Raw genomic sequence first — 22,162 nt, forward strand, 5'->3', positions numbered from 1 at the left:
CGTCTCTTCTTGCCTTGAAAGTATACTGATATCCCGCTTAATTTTTAATAGCAAACTCTAGAATCAATTCCTGAGGATCATTTGAAATAGAAGGCAAAGATAATATGGGTCGTTTAAGTTGTAGAGGGATTATATGTTACCCCACACACACTTGTGTGTGCGCCAGTGCTGATAAAAATTGAGTGGTTAGGGCCTATGTATGTGTGTAACTATTTCTGTTCAGATAAAACTGAGTTGAATTTTTTTTTTTTTGAGAACCAAGTGAAAAGTAATTAGCTCTTTTATGATAACCTTGTATAATTTTCCTTTATTGGGCTGAGAAATATAACCTAGAAAATTAACTTGCCAAGCATGGATGCATCATTATTATACAGTGCTCAACTAATGGATAATAGATTGAGGTTCTTTACTCAATCAAGGGTTCAGAATGGGGTTCAAGGAGATGTTGATTTTTCCAAAGGGCTTGAATTACACCCTAATGTCTTTAATTAAGAAAGTTCAAGGGGGCTGGGTGAAAAAGGTGAAGGGAGTAAGAAGTACTAATTGGTGGTTACAAAATAGTCACGGGGTTCTAAAGCATAGGGAATATAGTAAACAGTGTTGTCATAACTATATACGGTGCCAGGTGGATACTTAAAATATCGGGGGGACCACTTTATAAAGTGTGTGATGGTCTGACCACTATGCTGTACACCAGAAACTAATGCAAAATAATGTTTATTGTAAACTGTAAGTGAGAAATAAAATTTAAAAGAAGAAAGTTCAATGGGGGAAAAAAGAGACATATGTACTACTATTTGTAATTCTTTAAACAATAAAAAATAAATAAACTGCACTTGTTAAAATAAAAAAATAAAAGAAGAAAGTTCAGTAGTGTAGCTCTTTACATAGTGTAACATCAAAAGAATTTTTAGTTTATATTCCATATTTAATGTGTGATTAACCAAATTCTGTTTGAAGATTTTATTTTCACTTACACTTGTTTTATATAGTCACATATTTGACCTGGAAAGTGGTATGTCTTTTTTAAGTAATTTTATATTAAGTTGCTGAAGTTATTTTCAAACTGTGCTACTAACCCAAAGCATTGCCATTAAACACAAGGAGTGCAATGCCTTGTACATAGTTACACGTCTTTTGCAAACATTTCTTGGTATTTGAAATTAACATGTGAAGTATTTTTACAATCTATGTAACTATGTAATTTTTAAACTGGAATATTTCTTGGGAGGATATATATATATTTTAATTATAGTTGAAATGTGGAAGACCCATAACATTTTAAATTGATGGCATTACATCCCCGCAGATCCTGGAACCGAAGATGTTTCGCTATGCTCACAAATTGGAGGTTCAGAGAACAGATGGAGTGCTCAGCCAGCTGTCTCCTCTGCCACATCTGTATTCTGTCTCATATTATCAGCTGTCTGAGGAACTAGCAAGGGCATATCCTGAGCTGACTCTCGCCATATTCTCAGGTATGATCATTGAACTGGTTAGTAGTTTTTTCTTTTTTAGCAATCATTTCTGAAATACTAGTTTTAGGAGATTTTAAATATATGAAAGTTGAGGTTGAATCCAAACATGTATTTACATAGAGAATTTTTTTCTCTTATAAGAACTCTTAATACTGATCTATCATGATATTTAGGTATCTTATTACAGGACCTCTCACTTTTCTCACTTTTTCCTCCCTTCTTCACTCCACTGCAGGAAAAAACAAACAAAAATGTAAAGGGGTCTTCACATGTAGTTTTAAAAATACCTTTTGCCCGACCAGAAATAATGAGTGTCATCCTGTGTACTGAAAGGTTGCCGGTTCGATTCTCCATCTCTGCACATACTTGGGTTGTGGTTTCAGTCCCCTGTTGGGACAAGTACAGAAGGCAACTCCTCAATATTTCTCTCTCACATCGACATTTCTCTTTTTCCCTCTCTCCCTTCCTCTCTAAGCATATCCTCAAGTGAGGATTAAATTTAAAAATACATATTTCTTTAATAGACCTCGAACTTACTGAATCTTCTAGTGTGTGTTTTATCTGTATACTCGCCTGTCTTTAAAATAATGCAGGGATTGTGCTTGCTTCAGCAGCACATATTCTAAAATAATGCAGAGGCAACGATACAGGTTTCTTTCTCTAGCTCAGTGGTCGGCAAACTGTGGCTCATGAGCCACATGCGGCTCTTTGGCCCCTTGAGTGTGGCTCTTCCTAAGCCTTAGGAGTACCCTAATTAACTTAATAACAATGTACCTACCTATATAGTTTAAGTTTAAAAAATTTGGCTCTCAAAAGAAATTTCAATCGTTGTACTGTTGATATTTGGCTCTGTTGACTAATGAGTTTGCCGACCACTGCTCTAGGTAAAGCTCCTAGTCATAGGGGAAGGTCCTGCATTGCTCTCTGTTCCAGCTTTCTTTACAAATAATCCTGCCAAGGTTTCTATAACATCAGGGTCCTACCTATCTGGGTCCCCCTGGACTCAGCTTTAGGAAAATTTGAGGTCCATCTGGTTTAATCTTCTACCTAAAGAACGCACTATTGTAAATGCCCCCATAATACTTTACCCTTTAACTGAAAAGTTCAAATTATAACACAAAAGACACTCAGCTAGTTTTCTGCGTTCCACCTGCAGCAAGATCTTGTTCTCATCCGGGTACTGCACATGCACCATACCTGGTATCCGGGGGTGGCAGGGTCCGCTGTGGTCTTTTCTTTCATTCAGGCTCAAGGCTGAGTGGCCTCCACGGTGCCTATTTCAGCAGTGGAAATGGTTTGTTTCCCACACTTAATTACCTGAGTGGGGAAATAACTTACATTCTCCTAACATTCAGTTCTTCGTCAATTTCCCTGTTTGGTTTACACGGGTAAATGACAGGGATCATGCCTCTTCTTTTTAAATTTGTTTTTAATGGATTTCTGAGCAGAAGAGATAGATAATGAGAGAGAGAGAGAGAGAGAGAGAGAGAGAGAGAGAGAGAGAGAGAAACATCAATGATGAGAGCAAATCATTGATCAGCTGCCTTCTGCATGCCCCACACTGAGGATCGAGCCCGCAACCCAGGCATGTGCCTTGACTGGGAATCGAATCGATCTTGTGAATAGTGCAGCTGTGAACATGGATATGCAGATATCTTTTTGAGACCCTGTGTTGGGTATATACCCAGAAGCAGGATTGCCAGATCATGTGGTAGTTCTTTTTTCACTTTTTTGAGGAGCCCTTACACTGTTCCATGGTGGTTGCACCATTTTACAGTCTCACCATGGTGTGCAAATGTATATTTATCTTGACCACCAATGGCATTTTATATAAAAAGTAAGAATGTGATATTTGTTAGCTGTTAATTTTCTTTATGATGTCATCGAGGTCAGATTTATGAAAAGGAGAAACAGTAATTCTCAAATTACTGTTTTCATAATTCTCAAATGCAGTGAATAAAATTTGGCTTCCTATTCTTTAAAAGTAAAGTTATTCCAGGTGTTCCCTCTTTTGGCTTTGTTTTTGTTTGTTTGCCTTTTTTTTTTTTTTTTTACTTAATTGTTGAAAGTATTACAAATGTCCCCTTTCTTTTGGCTTGTTTGTAACTATAGAGATAAGCCAGAGAATTCAGACAGCTCACCCTGCTGGAAGGCAAGTCATGCTGCACTACCTGCTGCCGTGGATGAACAACATCGAGTTGGTAGATTTAAAACCTTTGCCCACAGCGAGGCGACACGATGATGACGAAGATGACTCCTTAAAAGACCGAGAAGTCATGGTGACTAGCAGGCGCTGGTTACGAGGAGAAGGCTGGGGGTCCCCACAAGCCACTGCCATGGTTTTGAACAACCTGATGTACATGACAGCGAAGGTACAATGGGTTTGAACTGCTGCACAGAATTACTGTGTTCATTAGGAGGAGTAAACGAGGTTAGAAGTAGATGAGGAGATTAGATAATCCTGTGATAATCGAACATATATGCATTATAAATTCCTTTCTCTAAAATAAACTTCTCATTAGATATAAAATATCTTCTGTGCAGGGGGGGGCGGGGGGGGGGCGGGGTGCATCTAAAATCATGTAATTACAGTCCGGTGCCCCTTCATGGCAGGGATGTGTTCGGAGGAATTCACTGTTAGGCAGTTTCTTCGTTTATGAATGTCATAGAGTGCAGGTGGTACAGCCCCCCACACACACAGCTGTATAGTGTAGTCCCTGGCTCCGAGGCTACAAGCCTGAACAGCATGTACTGTACAGAACACCACAAGATTAAATCCAGTTCAAAAGAAAGTGATGCAGTCAGGAGATGCGGTAAACACTAGATATATGAGGCTGTTGCTGGCATAACACAGCATATTGTTTTGTGCCGGACTTTTTATTTTTTAATAAGTAGAAAGAATATGCTGTATTTTCAACCAATAACATAACTGTTTATCATCATTGTCAAGTATCATGTACGATACACAATTGTATGTGCGATACTTCTGTACGACTGGCAAACACCAGCATTACCTCAAACACATGAGTAATGTGTTGTGCTATGATGTTATGACATGACATTGCTAGACAATAGGAATTTTTGGCTCCCATGTAATCTTCTGGGACTACCATTGCTTGTATAATCTGTCGTTGACTGAAATGTTACGTGGCTCATGACTGTCATGGTATTTATGTATAGATTTGTTGAAAGAAATGATTATTCCTCTGAAGTATGGGAAAGCTTCCTGTAAAACCATTGTTTTCCGATATTTCATGACGTGACAAGTTTGCTACAAGGTAGACAGCCTTTACTGAAATACATGTTGTGTTTCCTGCACCTAGTATGGCGACGAGCTGGCCTGGTCGGAGATGGAGAACGTGTGGACCACACTTGCAGATGGCTGGCCAAAAAACCTGAAAATAATTTTGCACTTTTTGATCAGCATTTGTGGAGTGAATAGTGAGCCAAGCCTCTTGCCTTACGTATGTATTCAAGTTGATATTTAACTTAAAAAAAAAAAAAAGTTCATGGTGTCGTGTCCAGTCAGAGTATAGGCATCAGTAGACCAGCAGAGGCAAAGCAGGGCCAGGCAAAGGACAGTCAGGAAATAGCACGTGGGTTTGCTCACTGATTTATTTAACAAATATTATCAGCCAGGTGCTCTTATTGCTGGCCAGAGGCTCTGCAGGGTTCTGGGCATTATAATCTGATGGCTGGTACAGATTTTATTTACTTAATGAATAAATCAGTAATGTAATAAAGTCCAGTCATGAGAAGTGCTGCAGAGGACTGAGAGTGAATAACTTGGCACCACGGCTGTCTGGGAGGATTAGAGATGATGCTCAAGAGAAAGTGTTATTGAAGCAGAGACCACAGTGATAGTTTTTGCTGGGCAGGTGCTGGCATTGGGATATCAGATGGGGCAGGGTGGTCAGTCAGAGTTCAGTGCCTAAACCCGTGTGGAAGCAAAGGAAAGCTTGGTAAGAGCTAGACCATGAGGAATAAGGCAGTCTTTGCCTTGTAAGGGGGAAAGCAGTTCTTAAATCTGCTCAAGTTAAGAGACTATGAAACTATCAACCGTGAGTGTTGAACTGAATACACATATGCATGCAAACACACGTGTACACACTCCCTCACCTACTTTGGGTCTTTCCCCAAAGGTCCATTCTCATGGACACCTTTGCTGGCTCATTCCATCTAAAACTATAAGTGCCCTGCCCCCTACACAAGAGTCTTTTCCTTTCCCTGCTTTGTTGATTTTCCTAGTATTTATCGTCCTCAAGCATATAAAAGGTGGGGGGTAGGAGCAGGTAAATGGGGGATAAATGGTGGTGATGGTGAACACACCGTTCAATTACACGATTCATTATAGAATTGTACACCTGAAACCTATATAATTTTATTAACCAATGTCACCCCAATAAATTTTTAAAAAGGAGCCATTTTTAATGATAATAATAATTCCTCAATTATTTTTTAAACGATACAGGTACTTCATCTACATTATTTCATTTAACCCTCACAGTAAGTCTGTGATTTTGGTAAGATTGCCACAGTTTTACAGATGAATAAAACAAGGCAGAGAGAAGAGTAATTTCCTTAAAGTCACACATCCGTTTAGCATCGTCGCGTGGTAGGTAGAGCTGGAGCTCCAACCCAGATGTGTTTGTGAGGAGGAGTGAACGTGTCATGGAGAAGGTGGCAGAGTTGGGGTGAGGGTGGGGCTCGAAGACTTGACAGGATGGGGGGCAGCAGTGTCCCCTCAGGTCAGAACAGGCACAGCGAGGCAGCGGTGCACCCGGCGGCCAGGTGACTGGACCTGAGAACAGGGAATTAGCACGTAGAGCGGGTTGGGTAGGAAGTCAGTTAGCGGCGGGTAACCATGATAAGACTTGTGGTATGAGAGAATAGAGCTTGTTTTAGGATTTCTCCAGAGGTCATATGTAGCAGAGCTTCCCACACGTCTGTGTGCATGCGAATCATCTGGCTGAGTGGTAAGGGGAAAAGCATGGAGGAACATACTACAAGGCACACTACTGGGATTGTTTTCACTTCACTCAGACCGTACTGGTTACAGCGCTTTGTACGTCTTCACCTGCTTAGCTCTGACAGCTGTCTGAAGCCCCCGTTTTGCAGAAGGGAGAACAGAGTGACTTTCCGGCTCCTGTAGGTAGTAAGTGTTAGATGTACATTCCCATCCAGGCGGGGTAATGTGGGTTCAGTTTAGTTCTAGGTCCTTTCTTATTCTCTACTCTGTACTGCTGGGTTGAATGTAGGAAATGGGAACGCAGAATAAAGGATAAATCCCGGGTTTAAAGGACTAAAAATTAGAGGAATACTTGGGATGTATTAATTCAGTTTTTTCCCATTAAAAAGATAAATTGTGTTATAGGAGAGCAATTATCTTTTGCTTTACTTTAACCAAACAGAAAACGAGCAAACATGTAAAGGAAGTAGATAATGTTGTGGAAATCATTAAACAATATATTGAGATAATTTTAATAAGATATAATGTCGAGGGTCAGAGGGAGGATAGTATTTATAAAGCTGATTAATTGGTGTTTTATTGCTGATCGATGTGATATTCAATTTTAATTGTGCTTATTAATTGTACCCCTTAAAATGGAACTTACAAAATTTGTCTCAAGACAGATTTATGAAGTAAAGATTTTGCTTTTTCTTTTCTGAATGACCTCTCTGTGACAGGTGAAGAAAGTTGTTGTATATTTAGGTAGAGACAAGACAATGCAGTTGCTGGAAGAGCTGGTGAGTGAGCTGCAGCTGACCGACCCTGTCAGTGCAGGAGTCACGCACATGGATAACCCCCCGTATTACCGCATCACGTCCAGCTACAAAGTCCCTTCTGTCACCTCAGGTGAGAAGTTACAACTGGTTACTCTGTCTCAAAAGAGAGGCTTTGCCTAATTGTTCGTTTTAGCAAGCGTTTGCTTTAAACATCATCAAAATAAGAGCAAACATGAGTCATGTATGGTAATTAGCTTGACAGGATTTTGTAAATCCTCATATGACTGAAGAAATTTGGCAATCTAAGGATTCTTAATATTATAGAGGGAAACATTTATATACTTATTCAGAATCAGAATATAGATTTATATATCCTTATATTCATTTTAGTGAATATAATTAATGTTCAATATAGAAAACACTAATTGAAATTACACTGTAATTTTATTTTTCATTACTTGAGCGTATATTGTACATAGTGTCCAATTTTGTGAGTGTATCTCTCTCTCTCTCTCTCCCTCCCTCTCTCTCTCTCTCTCTCTCTCTCTCTATATATATATATATATATATACACATATATATATTATAGTTATTATAATATTTTGAATTGAAGAAACAAAGTCCCTGAGGGAATAACTTCCAGTGAAAATTGGTTATAACATCTGGGATATTGTAGATTAAATTTTTATGAAACTCTTTGTTTATAAACACTCAGTTTGTATTAAATGTTTTTCCCTGTTAATTATAACACTGTCTGTATAATTGGAAATCTTTCATATCTTTGAAATTTATTTTTTGTCACCTATTTTTATCTCAGCCTTTTGTTCTACTTTCTTAGAGGATTTCTAATAATGCTTCTGTCGAATTTTCCATATCTGCTAGAATATTTTTAATTCCAAAGAGGTTTTTTTAATTAGAATTTCTTTACTAACACTCTGTTCATGTTTCATGGTTGAACTATCCACTTCTATATCTGATAAAGTTTTCTCCTCCCAGCATAACTTCCTATTTTCTCTGTATTACTGTTTGTTTTGATTTGTCTTAGTAAAAGCTTTCCTCAAAAGCCTACCGATTGTAGGTTGGTCTTTTCATAAAGAGTGGAGTATAAAAGAGTGGACTGGATGTTCTGTAGGAATATATGGAACTTGTTGACTTGGTCATTTGTTGTACGATGATCTCACTGATGCAAGTGTCTCTAGGACTTTTCTCTTGGACCCAATTTCCTAGACAAAACTCTACTACTCACATGCCTGCAGTAGAGGGTGTAGGGATGTGTGCGTGAGTGCGTGCGTGTGTGTGTGCGCGCGCGCGCGCGCGCACGTACATGGGTGTGCACAAATACATAGAATCCATAGATACACACAACATAGTCTTCAAGCCTTCTGGAAGCCCATGGGGTAAGAAGATTGCAGGGGGTACAGTGGCAAATTTTAATATGTATATTTTGATGTAATGCCCCTATTCTTCCTCCCTCAATTGGACCTGGTGTCCTAGTCCAGAAATCTTCTGATTTAGTCTCATCAGAAATGATTTCTGGATGTGGAAAGAGATGGCCACCCAGTTATAAGAGGCAGGGGGGATAGATCTTGGGGACCAACTACTTCTGCAATAGATTTTCAACCTATTCTGCCCTTTTTTTTTTTTCTTTTTTTATAGAGAGATGAAGGGAGAGTTATAGATAGAAACATCAATGATGAGAATCATTGATCGGCTGCCTCCTGCATGCTCCCTACTGGGGATCAAGCCTGCAACCCAGGCTTGTGCCCTGACCAGGAATCAAAACGTGACCCCCTGGTTCATAGGTTGACGCTCAATCACTGAGCCACACCGGCAGGCCAAATTCTGCCATTTTTAGCACCAACTTCAATCCTTACTTCCAGTGGTACTTGATGCCACTAATTTCTGAGCCTTTTTTGGAGATTCAACAATATAGGTATGGAAGCTTCTTGGTTTCCTTAACGACCAGATTAGGACTCAGCCTTCTTAACACTTAATTTACTTCTTGTTCATTTGTTTTTCAGCATCCAAACTTCTGTTGCTATTGTCTTCTTTCCTTCTTGGTCACTATGAGTACATTCCTTTTTAACAATGCCTTTGCTCTCATTTTACTGGAGTTTTGACATCAATAATTTGATGTGTTTTTCTCCTATTGAGTTATTACAGGTTTTAAATGCACGGGTACTGTTTTGTTTCTGATTACAGGAACTACTTCCAGTAGCAATACCATGGTAGCTCCCTCAGAAGGCAATCTTGATAACAAGCCCATGAAAGAGAACGCTGAAGAGAGGTAAGCACTTGTCTGTCCTTCCTCAGCCTTTCAGTCGGACCGCGACTGAGTGTCGTCAGGGAAATCGGCCATCTCTGCGTTGGGATGTGTATTCATTGGGCCAGAATTCTAGTGAAAAAATAACATTCCCATTTTGGAAATTTTCCACGTGGACTGTTTCAGCATTAAAGATGCTGATGTGCTCCCTTTTATGTTCTCTCAGGGATGAGCTGGTGGAGGATGGTCAGTGACTGTTGGTGTTTACATTTTTAAACTTTTCTCAGTGGGCGTCTACTCTGCCTGTTTCCTATAAAACAGGTTTCACCAGAACATAATATTAGCACAACAATTTAACAAAAACCTTCAGGTAGAAATAATTTACTTATAAGCTTAAGCTTTTGGCTTGTGAGGTGAAAATTAAGATGTTATCATGGTAAACTTTCACTAATATTTTGTGTACTGTGTTCTCTTTTAAGCATAGAGAGTGTAACGTAGAGTACAAATACTGTTTTTCCGTGAGCCGTGACTAACTGCAGTGATCATTCCCCTAGCTATGTGCACCTGGACATCTACAGCGGACTCAACAGTCACTTAAATCGCCAACATCACAGACTAGAATCCCGATACAGTAGCAGCTCTGGAGGATCTTATGAAGAAGAAAAAAGTAATACATTCCAAATGTTCTTTTTTTATCATTACAATGGTGAGGTGTACTATTAATTATATTAATGTTAACCTCTTTTTCCAGTAACTTGTTTTTAAGAAGAGTATTTAACTGCCACTAGTGGTGTTCCAACATAATCTGAAATGCCTTGATTTTAAGAGACAGTATAAGTGGGGAATATTTGTTTTAAAAGCCCAGGTTCCCGGTAGATAAATCAAGGAACTTAAAAAAATAGTTCTCAAAGAGCATCATGGAGCAGACACTGGCAACAGGCTGCTTTTTAAATCAGGTGCTCTTTCTCCCTGGAATCCTGTTTTATTCGCGTTCTCCCTTGCAGTTGCAAAGTGAACAGTCTACCCAAGTTCACTGTGACTCTAGGGTAGGGTAGAATAGAAGCACAAGCCTTCAGGCTGGGAAGGGGCCCTGAAGATGGCCGGGTCCAAGCTCCTCATTTTGCACAGGATGGAACTGAGGTCCAGAGAGGTTAAGTGACTTACCCACGTCACACAGAACTCACATTTCCTGGTGGCACGTTCTCTCACACCCTGCAGCCCCCCTGGTGCAGAGCGGATTTCCTTTTCAGACGGGTTTTGTTGGCCCTCTCAGGAAATTTAGAATGAGTAACTTACCAGAAGGCCCTGTTACATGGCAGCTTCACCTGTAACGTGGTCCCATGGCTTGGAGATCCATTGTGGAACCATAAGAAACTGCTACTGTGGTTTCGCTTTGACGTAAAGGCCGCTATCTCGATTGGTATCTCTCCTCTCTCTCTCTGACTTGCTTTATTTGAGAATACCTATACCCCAGGTCTTTCCTAGCAAACAAATGTCAAAAGAGTGGGAAATTGTTCTGATCACTTTCCAATGCTATGAATAGTTGGTGTCTTACTAGAGTTTGCTTATATTGGCAGAAAATAGCTGGTGTAGAAAATGAGATCATTTTATTTTGATAGGTGACTCAATGCCACTTTATTCTAATTGGCGACTGAAAGTGATGGAGCATAATCAAGGAGAGCCACTGCCCTTCCCACCAGCTGGAGGCTGCTGGTCACCACTGGTGGATTACTTGCCTGAAACGTCATCACCTGGATTACCTCTTCACAGGTGGACTACAGCGTCATTCCTATTTCATACGAGCCAAATTCTGCTTAACACTGTCAGCTTTCTCGATGCCATCTGACAGCACAGGAGACAAGAAATCTTCTTTCTTTAGATACCGCGACCAATGAGCTCAGTGTGTTTAGGTTTTGAGAAATCTGAAAACTCACAATCCTGACTGTATACGATGAGTGTTATGAAATCTGAGTGTGCTGCTGCTTTTTCTGGGTGTCTGGCATAGTTACTTGACCTTTCTGGGACCCAGTTACTACATCTGTAAAGGACGGTTCTTATGGTGGTAGGCACTGTTATTTTGAACTGAGTTAAACTGAACTTTACCTAACAGAATCACAGGCGAACAGTTACTGCATTCTTTGAAAATGTATTGATGCACCAAACTCGCATTGAACACCCACTATGTGGCAAGCAGTGTGCCAGGTCTTAGGGCTGCAGATGAAGAAAAGATGGCCCTTGACTTGAAGGAGCCTTTAGCAGATGTTTTTTTTCCCCTAAAATTGTCACTTAACAGTTTCTTCGGCTTAATTCCTTTTCCTCTGTTTTTCTTGAGAAGTTGTATTTTTTTTTTTTTGTATTTTTTTACAAAATACAATGTTAAAGTCTTCAAGTGATTTGCATACAATTTTCTCTAGGTTTACTCCAGTGAAACCTTATAATGATACTCTTATTTGTCATAGGTGTAACATAGCAGTGATCCTTTTGACTGATCTGATCATTGATCATAGTGTGAAGGTTGAATGGGGAAGCTACCTCCATCTTCTTCTTCATGCAATTTTTATAGGTAACAAATATCTGACACTAATTCCTTCGTTTTTATGTTTGTGTGATAACTGAAAGGCAGTATGACTTAACAAAGTTTCAACGTGTTTGTTTCTGTGTTTTTTCTGTGCCATTTCCAAGACACTTCTCCCTGTGATTCTCATGGTCTGGTGGGGTTCTTCTCAGCCTCTCTTTTAACCACAGACAAGTCTGTCCCCTTTCCTAACCTGTGGCCCCTCCCACTGCACACACAAATACACAGGCCCTCTCGCAGGAATACTTCTGTAGCTGTGGCAAAAGTAAAATTAATCTACCTCTGGGGTTGGAAACGTTCAGAGTAAATGGAAAATTAAAATGGGTTCTAAGTGTTTCCCAAAAGACTTGGCTTGTAGACAGTCTAGTCCAGCCGTGGGCAAACTACGGCCCGCGGGCCGGATCCGGCCTGTTTGAAATGAATAAAACTAAAAAAAAAAAAAGACCGTACCCTTTTATGTAATGATGTTTACTTTGAATTTATATTAGTTCACACAAACACTCCATCCATGCTTTTGTTCCGGCCCTCCGGTCCAGTTTAAGAACCCATTGTGGCCCTCGAGTCAAAAAGTTTGCCCACCCCTCGTCTAGTCTGATTATTACAGGTGAAACTGCGTCTTGTGCAACAAACACTGGGCTCCATCACACCAAACAGTGCCTTTCATGCTTGTAAGACTGGTGTCAAGATAGCCGTCTTCCAAGTGTTCCAGATGTGCACATTCATAAATGTATTACTGCATTCCTTTGGTAATCAAGCATCTACTGATTTTCTGTTGTGTGCTGGGCACAGAAGATATTTGCCTTTTTAAAATCATTTATCTAGTGTTATGTAACAGTAATTAATTTTTAAGATTACACATAAAACTCATTGAAAACTTACCTCCTGGATTTTCCCCATTTCAATAGGACAGTAGGCTATGGTGCACAAACTCTAGGCCAGCAGTTCTCGACCTGTGGGTCGCGACCCCTTTGGCCTTCGAGCAACCCTTTCACAGGCGTCGCCTAAGACCATCCTGCATATCAGATATTTACATTACGATTCATAATAGTAGCAACATTGCAGTTATGAAGTAGCAACGAAAATAATTTTATGGTTGGGTCACAATATGAGGAACTGTATTTAAAGGGCCAGAAGGTTGAGAACTACTGCTCTAGGCCAATAAAAAACTTTATGTAGTGTACCATCTTCCATAAAATATTTTAATTTTTAAAAAAATATATTTTTATTGCTTTCAGAGAGGAAGGGAGAGGGAGAGAGAGATAGAAACATCAATGATGAGAGACAATCATTGATCGGCTGATTCCTGCACACCCCACACTGGGGATTGAGCCTGCAACCCAGGCTTGTGCCCTGACTGGGAATCAAACCATGACCTCCTGGTTCGTAGGTTGACGCTCAGCCACTGAGCATGCTGACTGGGCCCACAAAATATTTTATATAATTTCTGCATTTCTTTAAAATACTAATTTGGCAGCAAGAGTGCTCATTATTTCTCTTTACTGATGATTATTTTCTGCTCTTCCTTGCAGGGTTTGACCACTGCCACCCTGAGGTGTATGAACATTGTAAACGTCTGCTTCTGCACTTACTAATAGTGATGGGACCCAACAGTAACATCCGGACTGTTGCTTCTGTCCTCCTCAGGAACAAGGAGTTTAATGAACCCAGGGTGCTCACAGTCAAACAGATTGCACACTTAGATTACACCTTCACAGGTATTTGCTTTAAATGTATCATTTGAAAGTGGAATCTCGTACTTCATTAATTTAAAATTGTGCAATAGAGAAAATCAAGTAAATAAAAGTTGAAATACTGGAGTACATTTTTTTAAAATGTAGTTTTATTATTTTAATACCATTGTCATTTTGTATTGACAAGTAACAGAAGGAATTAAGTTTGAAATATTTGAGTCTGTATTGCTTTTAAGTATCTTTGTCATAGAAATTTTTTTTTAAAGGTATTGTTATTGATTTCAGAGAGGATGGGAGAAGGCGAGAAATATCAGTGATGAGAGAGAATCATTGACAGGCTGCCTCTTGCACATCCCCTACTGGTAATTGAGCCGGGACCTCCTGACTCATAGGTCGATGCTTAACCAATGAGCCACACCAGCTGGGCTGTCAGAAATTTTAAGTTCTGAACATATAAGTTGAAGATACAATGAAAGAGTGCTTAATTTACTAAGCACTGATCATCAAAAATATGTTGAACTTTATTAGATTCCCTCCTAATGTCAAGATCTGAAATATTGACAAAGGAAGACATTAAAAAATTTTTTTATTCACTTGATTATATTTACTGCATTTAAAATGTTATACATTTTTATTGTATCACCTGGTCAGACATCTTTATAAAACTTTATGACCATAACTAATGATAAGTAAATAAATAAAATACAATGTTACACATTTTGAAGTATATTAAGTTTCAAATCACACATTTTAAAGTAATGAGGTTTGAATGAATGAAAATCTAATATAGAATTTACTTCACTGTTGATGTGAATTATTTTTTTCTTTGAAAGTTATACTTCTTTCCTAATAGCCATAACTTATTTATTCCATTTATCAGTATCAGTGTCCTTAGGTTAATAATTGATGATCTAGAAAATAATTGTTTTTAAAAACTGAAATAAAATTACTTTGTAAGTTAAAACTGTGTTCTATAACCCTGTACCTAGTAAAACAACAATTATTAGGAAATTTATTCACCTTTTAAAACTATGATTAAAAGATGCATAGAATGAAGTTTACTGCCTTTTTATGTTAAAGGTGTTTGCTCTTATTTGTTTTTAAGGCTCCTTTTGCCATTTTCTAAAGATGCTCCCTAGTAATATCCTTTAATATTATTTAATAATATTATTTTTGTCAATTATTATTATTAATTGATAATAATATTATCAATTATTTAATAATTGACATAATATAAATATTACAAATAGACTTTAAAATTGTCTTTCTTTAGGTAAAATGAATCAGAAAGTATAGAGTCCTTTCCATAACAAAAATCAGTTCACATCAGAGAAATGTGACTGACGAGTAATAAATGTTGAGGAAATACACTGAAATATTGGGGAAATGCCACTTTCACCTTTGGCAGCAGATGGCAGCAGAGGACTGCACAGTAAATACAAATGGTTACGTGAATAACAGGCTGAGATAATGTTTGCCCAAAAACTCCGTCAGAAGGAGCGCCGAGTCTCTCACGCATGCCAGATAGTCTGTAAGGAATGATAGTTCAATTCAGTAAATACTGTGTGAGGTTTCCTTATGCTTGGTGTTCATGCCCGCCTTTCTCTTTCAGCAGGTGTTAGTGATTTTATACCTGATTACCAGCCCTCCCCTATGACTGACTCAGGGCTTAGCTCAAGTTCTACCTCTTCTAGTATCAGCTTAGGAAACAACAGCTCAGCCATTTCCCATCTGCACACCACTGTCCTCAACGAGGTTGACATCTCTGTGGAGCAGGATGGAAAAGTCAAGACCCTCATGGAATTCATTACCTCAAGGTAACAGTGACACCTCGTACTGTCTGGCAGCATGCATGTGCGAAATTCTTCCTTCATTTGTCAGTGGCAGAGAGCCCTATTTTTTCTGAGGTGCCATTGCTTGGAAATACACCAGTCTATACTGTCCACTACTAATAAGATCATGGTGCACCAAAGCATTCTTCTGTTGCGTTCACACTGTTGTATCCAAGGAGGGCCTCAGTTGTGCCTGGAGACCAAGTGCCCAAAGAGAATACTGTAGTATCTAAGTTTTACATATGCCACTTGCATCAGCTACTTCCCCCGTCAACCATCAAGTATTTATTTGTGGTGCACTCTTTGCAAGGCACTGTAAGTATAGAAGAAACTGAGAAGGGGAGGGACGGCTGGTATTCCACAGCAGGAGCAGAATCTGGGGGGCGTGAGGAAACGGGCTGTAATCCAGTCCGGCTGTAACGCTGAGGAAAGGGAGTTTCTAGACAAGAAAGCCCGGGAGAAGGCAACCAGGAGGGCCCTGAAGCCTCAGCCATAGGTTACAGATCTTTTCTCTTTCAAGGAAGAAGACATTATTGAAAACTAGTGGCCCAGTGCACGAAATTCGTGCACAGGGGTGTGTCCCTCAGCCCGGCCTGCACCCTCTCCAATCTGGGACCCCTCGGGGGATGTCCGACTGCCGGTTTAGGCCCGATCCCAAACCGGCAGTCAGACATCCCTCTCACAATCCAGGACCACTGGCTCCTAACCGCTCACCTGCCTACCTGCCTGATTGCCCCTAACCACTCTGCCTGCCAGCCTGCTCACCCCCAACTGCCCCTCTCTGCTGGCCTTCTTGCCCCCATCTGCCCCCCTTGCTGGCCTGATCCCCCCCAACTGCCCCCCGTCAGCCTGCTCGCCCCCAACTGCCCCTCCCACTGCCCTGATTGCCCCCAACTATCCCCCCTCCCCCGCCAGCCTGATTACCCCCAACTGCCCCCCACTGCCAGCCTGCTTGCCCCAACTGCCCCCCCTGCCGGCCTGCTTGCCCCCAACTCACACCCCCTTTCAGCCTACTTGCCCCCAACTGCCCCCTGCTGGCCTGATCATCCCAACTGCCCTCTCCTCCTGGCCTGATTGCCCCTAACCACCTCTGCCTCAGCTCCACCACCATAGCTTTGTCTGGGAGGACGTCCAGAAGGTCTCCCGGAAGGTCTCCCATTCTAATTAGCATATCACCCTTTTATTAGTATAGATTAGTATAGATACTTGAGCTGAATGGGGAAGGTGGGAGAGACAGCCAGCCTCTTAGCATTGTGTTGGATGACAGGGGCTGAAGGCAGCATGGCCACAGAAAAGGTTTTCAGGGCACTTTGAGTGTAACCCTTATTAATCAACTTGGTGGCCTTGAGAATACAAAAACGTTTTAAAGGAAGAATCAACAGGACATTATCCCGTCCTAAACGTTCCCTGTGGCTTTCACTAGTTCATGATTGTCTTGCATTACAATCTAAATGCAGTCCAGCCTCTACAAACATAATGTATTGGCCTGTAACACAGACGCAGTGACCAGTACTCTTCTCGCTTGGCAAAACTTGTCATCTTTCCCTGCTACCCGTGAGAGAATTTGACTGTAACGATGGAAGACAGCAATGCTACCCGACCTGGCTCTTCCCCTACCTGCACGGCTCATTGCTCATCCATGTACATAAACAGTAATAGGAGGGTGTGACCGTGACACGCTATTGGATGTACTCAAGTGTGACCCTTTCTAATTGCAATGGTGTGTGTTAGGCCAGTGTGAGTAAAACTGTCAATACGAGTTAAAAACCAAAGGAATTGCATCTGTTCTGTTTTCAGAAAAAGAGGGCCCCTTTGGAACCATGAGGACGTTTCCGCCAAGAACCCCAGCATAAAGAGTGCTGAGCAGCTGGCCGCGTTCCTGAAACACGTGGTTTCTGTTTTCAAGCAGTCCAGTGCAGGTATCTTTCCGTGTTTGAGATAATATTTCCCTTCCACAAGGTATTTTAATGTGATGTCAAAACTTCTGATAATGTTTAGCAAAAAGCAGACATATCAATATGCTTAAAATATAAAGTTTTAGGCAGGTTTTCTTTTTTTACTTATTAGTGATAACAGATTTGTTTTTCTTTGAAGAAAAGTTCAGTTACTCCTTTAAAATAGAGGTATTTGGGACATTCTGGGGTGCTTAGTTTCCTGTATGATGGCATCATGAAATTATAATACAACTAGAGGCCCGGTGCATGAATTCGTGCATGGGTGGGGTTCCTTGGCCTGGCCGGTGATAGGGGCCGTCTTACCCAGTCCTGATCGGTGCCAGCCGGCTGGGGGGAGGGACCGCGGGAGGTTGGCTGTGTGAGCGCACTGACCACCAGGGGACAGCTCTGCATTGAGCATCTGCCGCCTGATGGTCAGCGTGTCTCATAGCTACTGGCCGGTCATCGGTCGTAAAGGTTGCTTTGGCTTTTATATATAGAGATTGTGTCATAGAAAAAATTACATTAAGGAACATATATAGGGGTGACAAACTTAAAAATTCTTTTTTATACAGGTATTGGCTTCTATGATCTAAAATGTAACACATTCTGAAAGTTATAGTCAAAGTGTGGTGAAGGCCGGAGGGGGGGGTGGGGGGGGGGGCCAGGAGCAGGGCGGAGGGGTCCATGAAGGAAAGAGGGGGAACCTCTGTAATATTTTCAACAATAAGGATTAATATTTTTTTAAAGTAGGTGTCTGAAGCAGTGCTTCTCACCTAGGGGTCCTGTTGTCCCTCAGGACACCTGGCACTGTCTGCAGACATTTTTCTCACAATGCGGGGCAGGGGCAAGTGCTTACTCCCGGCGTGTGGTTGGGTGGAGGCCAGGGAGGCTGCTGCACGATGAATACTGCACAGCAAAGACTTACCTGGCTGACATGTCAGTAGTGCTGAGAGGAGAAACCCTGTTCTCAAGGGGGATGTCCCCGAAGATTAGACAGAGGAGCCACCGACATGCAGATGGGGTTGAAGGAGAGAAAAGGCACTGGCTCATAGCGTGGGGGCGCTGTCCGGCCTGCCCGGCACGGTGCCGGCACGAGCCTCTGGCTGTCGCCCTGCATTCTGTTCTGAAAAACAAGAGCCACCGACTTGCCTCCTTTCTCTTCACAGAAGCAGTTCATTTGGAGCATCATCTTAGTGAAGTCGCTCTGCAGACAGCACTGTCCTGTTCTTCCCGACACTACGCTGGGAGATCCTTTCAGATTTTCAGGGCCCTAAAGCAGCCTCTTTCTGCAGCTACACTTTCTGACGTTCTCTCCAGACTCGTAGAAACGGTGGGGGATCCAGGAGAAGAGGCACAGGTATTTCATTAAAGTCGTGCCGCAGTCATTGACCTAGTGCCAAAGGACTTAGTGCCAAATACAGGTCGCTGCAGGTAGGGCAAGATCATGGTCATGCAGAATTAGTCATGTGGGATGTTAACAAGGGTTTGTGATTAATCTTTCATAACCTTAGTGCCTATCGGAGAAAGCTTTACCTTTACACACACACACACGTCCCTGGACATTAGAGATGAGAAGGTAAAAGAGAGAAGAAGTTACATTTAAAATGGAGTGTTGAATTCCATTTCTTAAGCTACATTGAGTGAAGTATTGCAGTAGAGAACTTAAGTCTCTATTACACCGTTCGGGACACTGGGGATACGGCAGTGAGTAAGACAGAGGGCCTGGCATTCTGGAGCTCACATTCTATTGGGGAAGTAAGCCTTTCATCCACCAATAATGTACAACATAATTTTACTTAGCAATGCTATGATGATAAGGTAGAGTAGAGGGTAAAAGAGTGATGGGAAGGAGGGAGCAATTTTATTTTAATCCTCCCCTGAGGATATGTTTGTTTTTCTACATTGATTCTAGAGAGAGAGGAAAGGAGAAAGAGAAACATCGATGTAAGAGAGATATCAATGGGTTGTCTTCCATACATGCCCTGACTGGGAATCAAACCCGAGACCCTTCGGTCCATGGGCCAGCACTGTAACCGCTGAGTCCCACCAGCCAGGGCAGGAGGGAGTAATATTTTATGTGATCATCTAAGAAGGTGACTTTTGAACCCGTACATCAGAAGTGAACCCTGTGATAATCTGGGGAAGAACGTTTCTGGCAAGGGAAGTAAGGCAGACAAGTGCAAAGGCCCTGAGGCAGAAGCAATAGGCTTTTTTTTGAAGACCTTCAAGCAAACCAATGTCTCTAGAGGAGCGGTCGCCAACCTTTCGGACCCCGCAGACCACCGGTTGGCGACCGCTGCTCTGGAGAGTGTTGGATGGGGCTACCTAAAGGCAGGAGATTGATGGGGTGGATCATGTGAGGCCTAGTAGACTCTGGTGAGAGATAGGGTTTTACTCTGAATTGATGGGAAGCCACTCAAGGGTTTGAGAGGAGGGTGATGGATATGATTAGCTTTTCAAAGACTTGCCCTGGGGGCTAGGTAGTGTCCTTAGCGGAGCAAGAGTGAAATCGAGGAGGGTCAGGTAAGAGGCTACGATAAGAGTCCAAGCTGAAGTCTGGTGATAGCTTCGATTAAGGGAACCTGTGGAGATAGAGGAAATGGGTCATATTTAAGATATATTAAAAGTAGTATTTTCAAGACTTGTTGATAGATTCGATTTAAATGTGAGAGAAAGAAGCAAGGATGGCTCCTAGATCTCTAGCATAAGCAATTTGTGGTGCCATTATAATCATTTTATGCCATTAATTTGATGAGTTTTCATCAATCAGCAAGATCATGTTGCTTAAGAGTTTAATCAATTTATAATGTTACTGTGGAGTTTGTTCTATTTTTAAATCTCCTTGGGAAGTCCGTTTTCCAGAGCATAATTAATGAGAGTCTGCCCCTTTTTCTAGGGATTTGTGATTGAGCTTCTTCTCACGTTGGAATCTGCGATTGATACTTTGGCTGAAACCATGAAGCATTATGATCTTCTTTCTGCCCTTTCTCAGTAAGAATTTAAACCAGGCAACTGGTAGATTTGTATATAGAACTTCAGTGGCTGAATATGTATAGCTATGGCGCTGTCTTATTCTAATACTGGTAGTGAGAATGGTTCCGAAGAATTGGGACGGACTAGCAGTGGGGAATGAGCCTCAGACCGTGAGGATGTGTGGGAAGTCACAGAGCCATGCGTGGCAATGCTGCTGCTCTTGGTCAAAGATGGGCTTCCCTGACAAGCTCCATTCCCGCGGCACTTGGTGTCCCATGGTCCCCCCAGCAGGCCAGGCCCCTCAGACTCACACTTTCCTTCTCCCTGGAGCTGCCTCCCTCCCCCTTTCTCTTCCTTGCAAACCCTAAATTAACTGAAGTGACATATCCTTCAAGTCCCACCTCAAATATCCTGGCTAAGCTTTTCTGATGTCCCCCAACCCCAGGGAAGTGCTAATTACCTCATCCTTTGGGTTCTTACAGTGTTTTCTTTATAATAACAGCAATTAACAGGCTATAAATGGATCCATTTAGACATCACTCTCCCCCGTAGATTTTATCAGGTATTCTTCACAGTTTGCATACTGCTGGCACAGGTAGAAAGCATTCTGTAATTATTCTTCAGCCGATGATAATTGGATATGGGGGAGGAGAAATCAAAGACTTAACTTTTGAGTTGGTTCTTTTGGAAGGAGGGTGCATTGACAGAAATGGAGCCAGTGGGACCATCAAGTCTGGGAATAAGACAGATGAGGTCTGCTTTGGACGTAACATTCGCTAAGTCCCAGAGCAGAGCTGTCCATGACTACTGCAGCAGAAGTTTCACCGCATGTCAGACCTTATCCAACTCAAAGCAAACTGTGGGCCACGGTAGAAAAGATGCTGTTGTACATTCTGTTTTAATGTGGAGGGAAGAACTCAAATTTGATTAAGCAAAGTCAGATAGACTTTAAAATGATTTTCCCTGGGAACAGTTATCGTTTTTTCAGTGTTTTCAAGAATAAAATTAATGTAGCGGAAGAAATGACCGTGCATGCATTTGTCTTTTCTCTTTTAAAGAACCTCATATCATGATCCTATAATGGGAAACAAGTATGCAGCTAACAGGAAAAGCACTGGACAACTAAATCTAAGCACAAGTCCCGTCAATAGTGGCAGTTACTTGGGATGTAACAGTAACGCAAGGAGTAACTCTTTGAGATTAAGTTTAATTGGTGACCGAAGAGGTGACCGGCGGCGAAGCAACACACTGGATATAATGGATGGACGGATAAACCATGGCAGTAGTCTAGCCAGGACTAGAAGCCTGTCCTCTCTGCGAGAGAGGGGCTTGTATGACGTGCAGTCCACTACTGAGCCTGCCAACTTGATGGCCACCATTTTTTGGATAGGAGCTTCCTTGTTAGAATCCGACTATGAATATGAATACCTCCTGGCTCTCCGGCTTCTCAACAAACTGCTTATCCATTTGCCTCTGGATAAATCAGAGAGCCGAGAGAAGATCGAAAGCATGCAAAGCAAATTGAAATGGAATAATTTTCCAGGCCTTCAACAGCTCTTCCTTAAAGGTTTTACCTCAGTGTCTACACAAGAAATGACCGTGCACCTCCTCAGTAAGCTCATTGCTGTCTCCAAACACTCGCTGGTGGACCCCTCCCAGTTGTCAGGTACCGCTCAGAGGATCGCT

The 22,162-nt window shown here is 41.5% G+C and overlaps 1 protein-coding gene across 1 annotated transcript in view; it reads left to right on the top strand.

Annotated features, from left to right (window-relative positions):
* The window catches only part of FRYL (FRY like transcription coactivator), a 245,410-nt gene that overhangs the window by 176,193 nt on the left and 47,055 nt on the right, over nucleotides 1-22,162 (top strand). The window contains exons 33-46 of the mRNA XM_081097652.1: nucleotides 1,310-1,478; nucleotides 3,591-3,850; nucleotides 4,802-4,942; nucleotides 7,167-7,335; nucleotides 9,408-9,492; nucleotides 10,023-10,135; nucleotides 11,088-11,238; nucleotides 11,928-12,031; nucleotides 13,573-13,758; nucleotides 15,347-15,551; nucleotides 17,364-17,485; nucleotides 18,670-18,860; nucleotides 20,400-20,494; nucleotides 21,535-22,142. Coding sequence (XP_080953778.1) covers nucleotides 1,310-1,478; nucleotides 3,591-3,850; nucleotides 4,802-4,942; nucleotides 7,167-7,335; nucleotides 9,408-9,492; nucleotides 10,023-10,135; nucleotides 11,088-11,238; nucleotides 11,928-12,031; nucleotides 13,573-13,758; nucleotides 15,347-15,551; nucleotides 17,364-17,485; nucleotides 18,670-18,860; nucleotides 20,400-20,494; nucleotides 21,535-22,142 — 2,599 coding nt within the window. The remainder of the gene's footprint in view (nucleotides 1-1,309; nucleotides 1,479-3,590; nucleotides 3,851-4,801; nucleotides 4,943-7,166; nucleotides 7,336-9,407; nucleotides 9,493-10,022; nucleotides 10,136-11,087; nucleotides 11,239-11,927; nucleotides 12,032-13,572; nucleotides 13,759-15,346; nucleotides 15,552-17,363; nucleotides 17,486-18,669; nucleotides 18,861-20,399; nucleotides 20,495-21,534; nucleotides 22,143-22,162) is intronic.

Source organism: Myotis nattereri (genome assembly GCF_964212035.1).
Source record: "Myotis nattereri genome assembly, chromosome: 1".
In the NCBI taxonomy this organism is placed as follows: domain Eukaryota; kingdom Metazoa; phylum Chordata; class Mammalia; order Chiroptera; family Vespertilionidae; genus Myotis; species Myotis nattereri.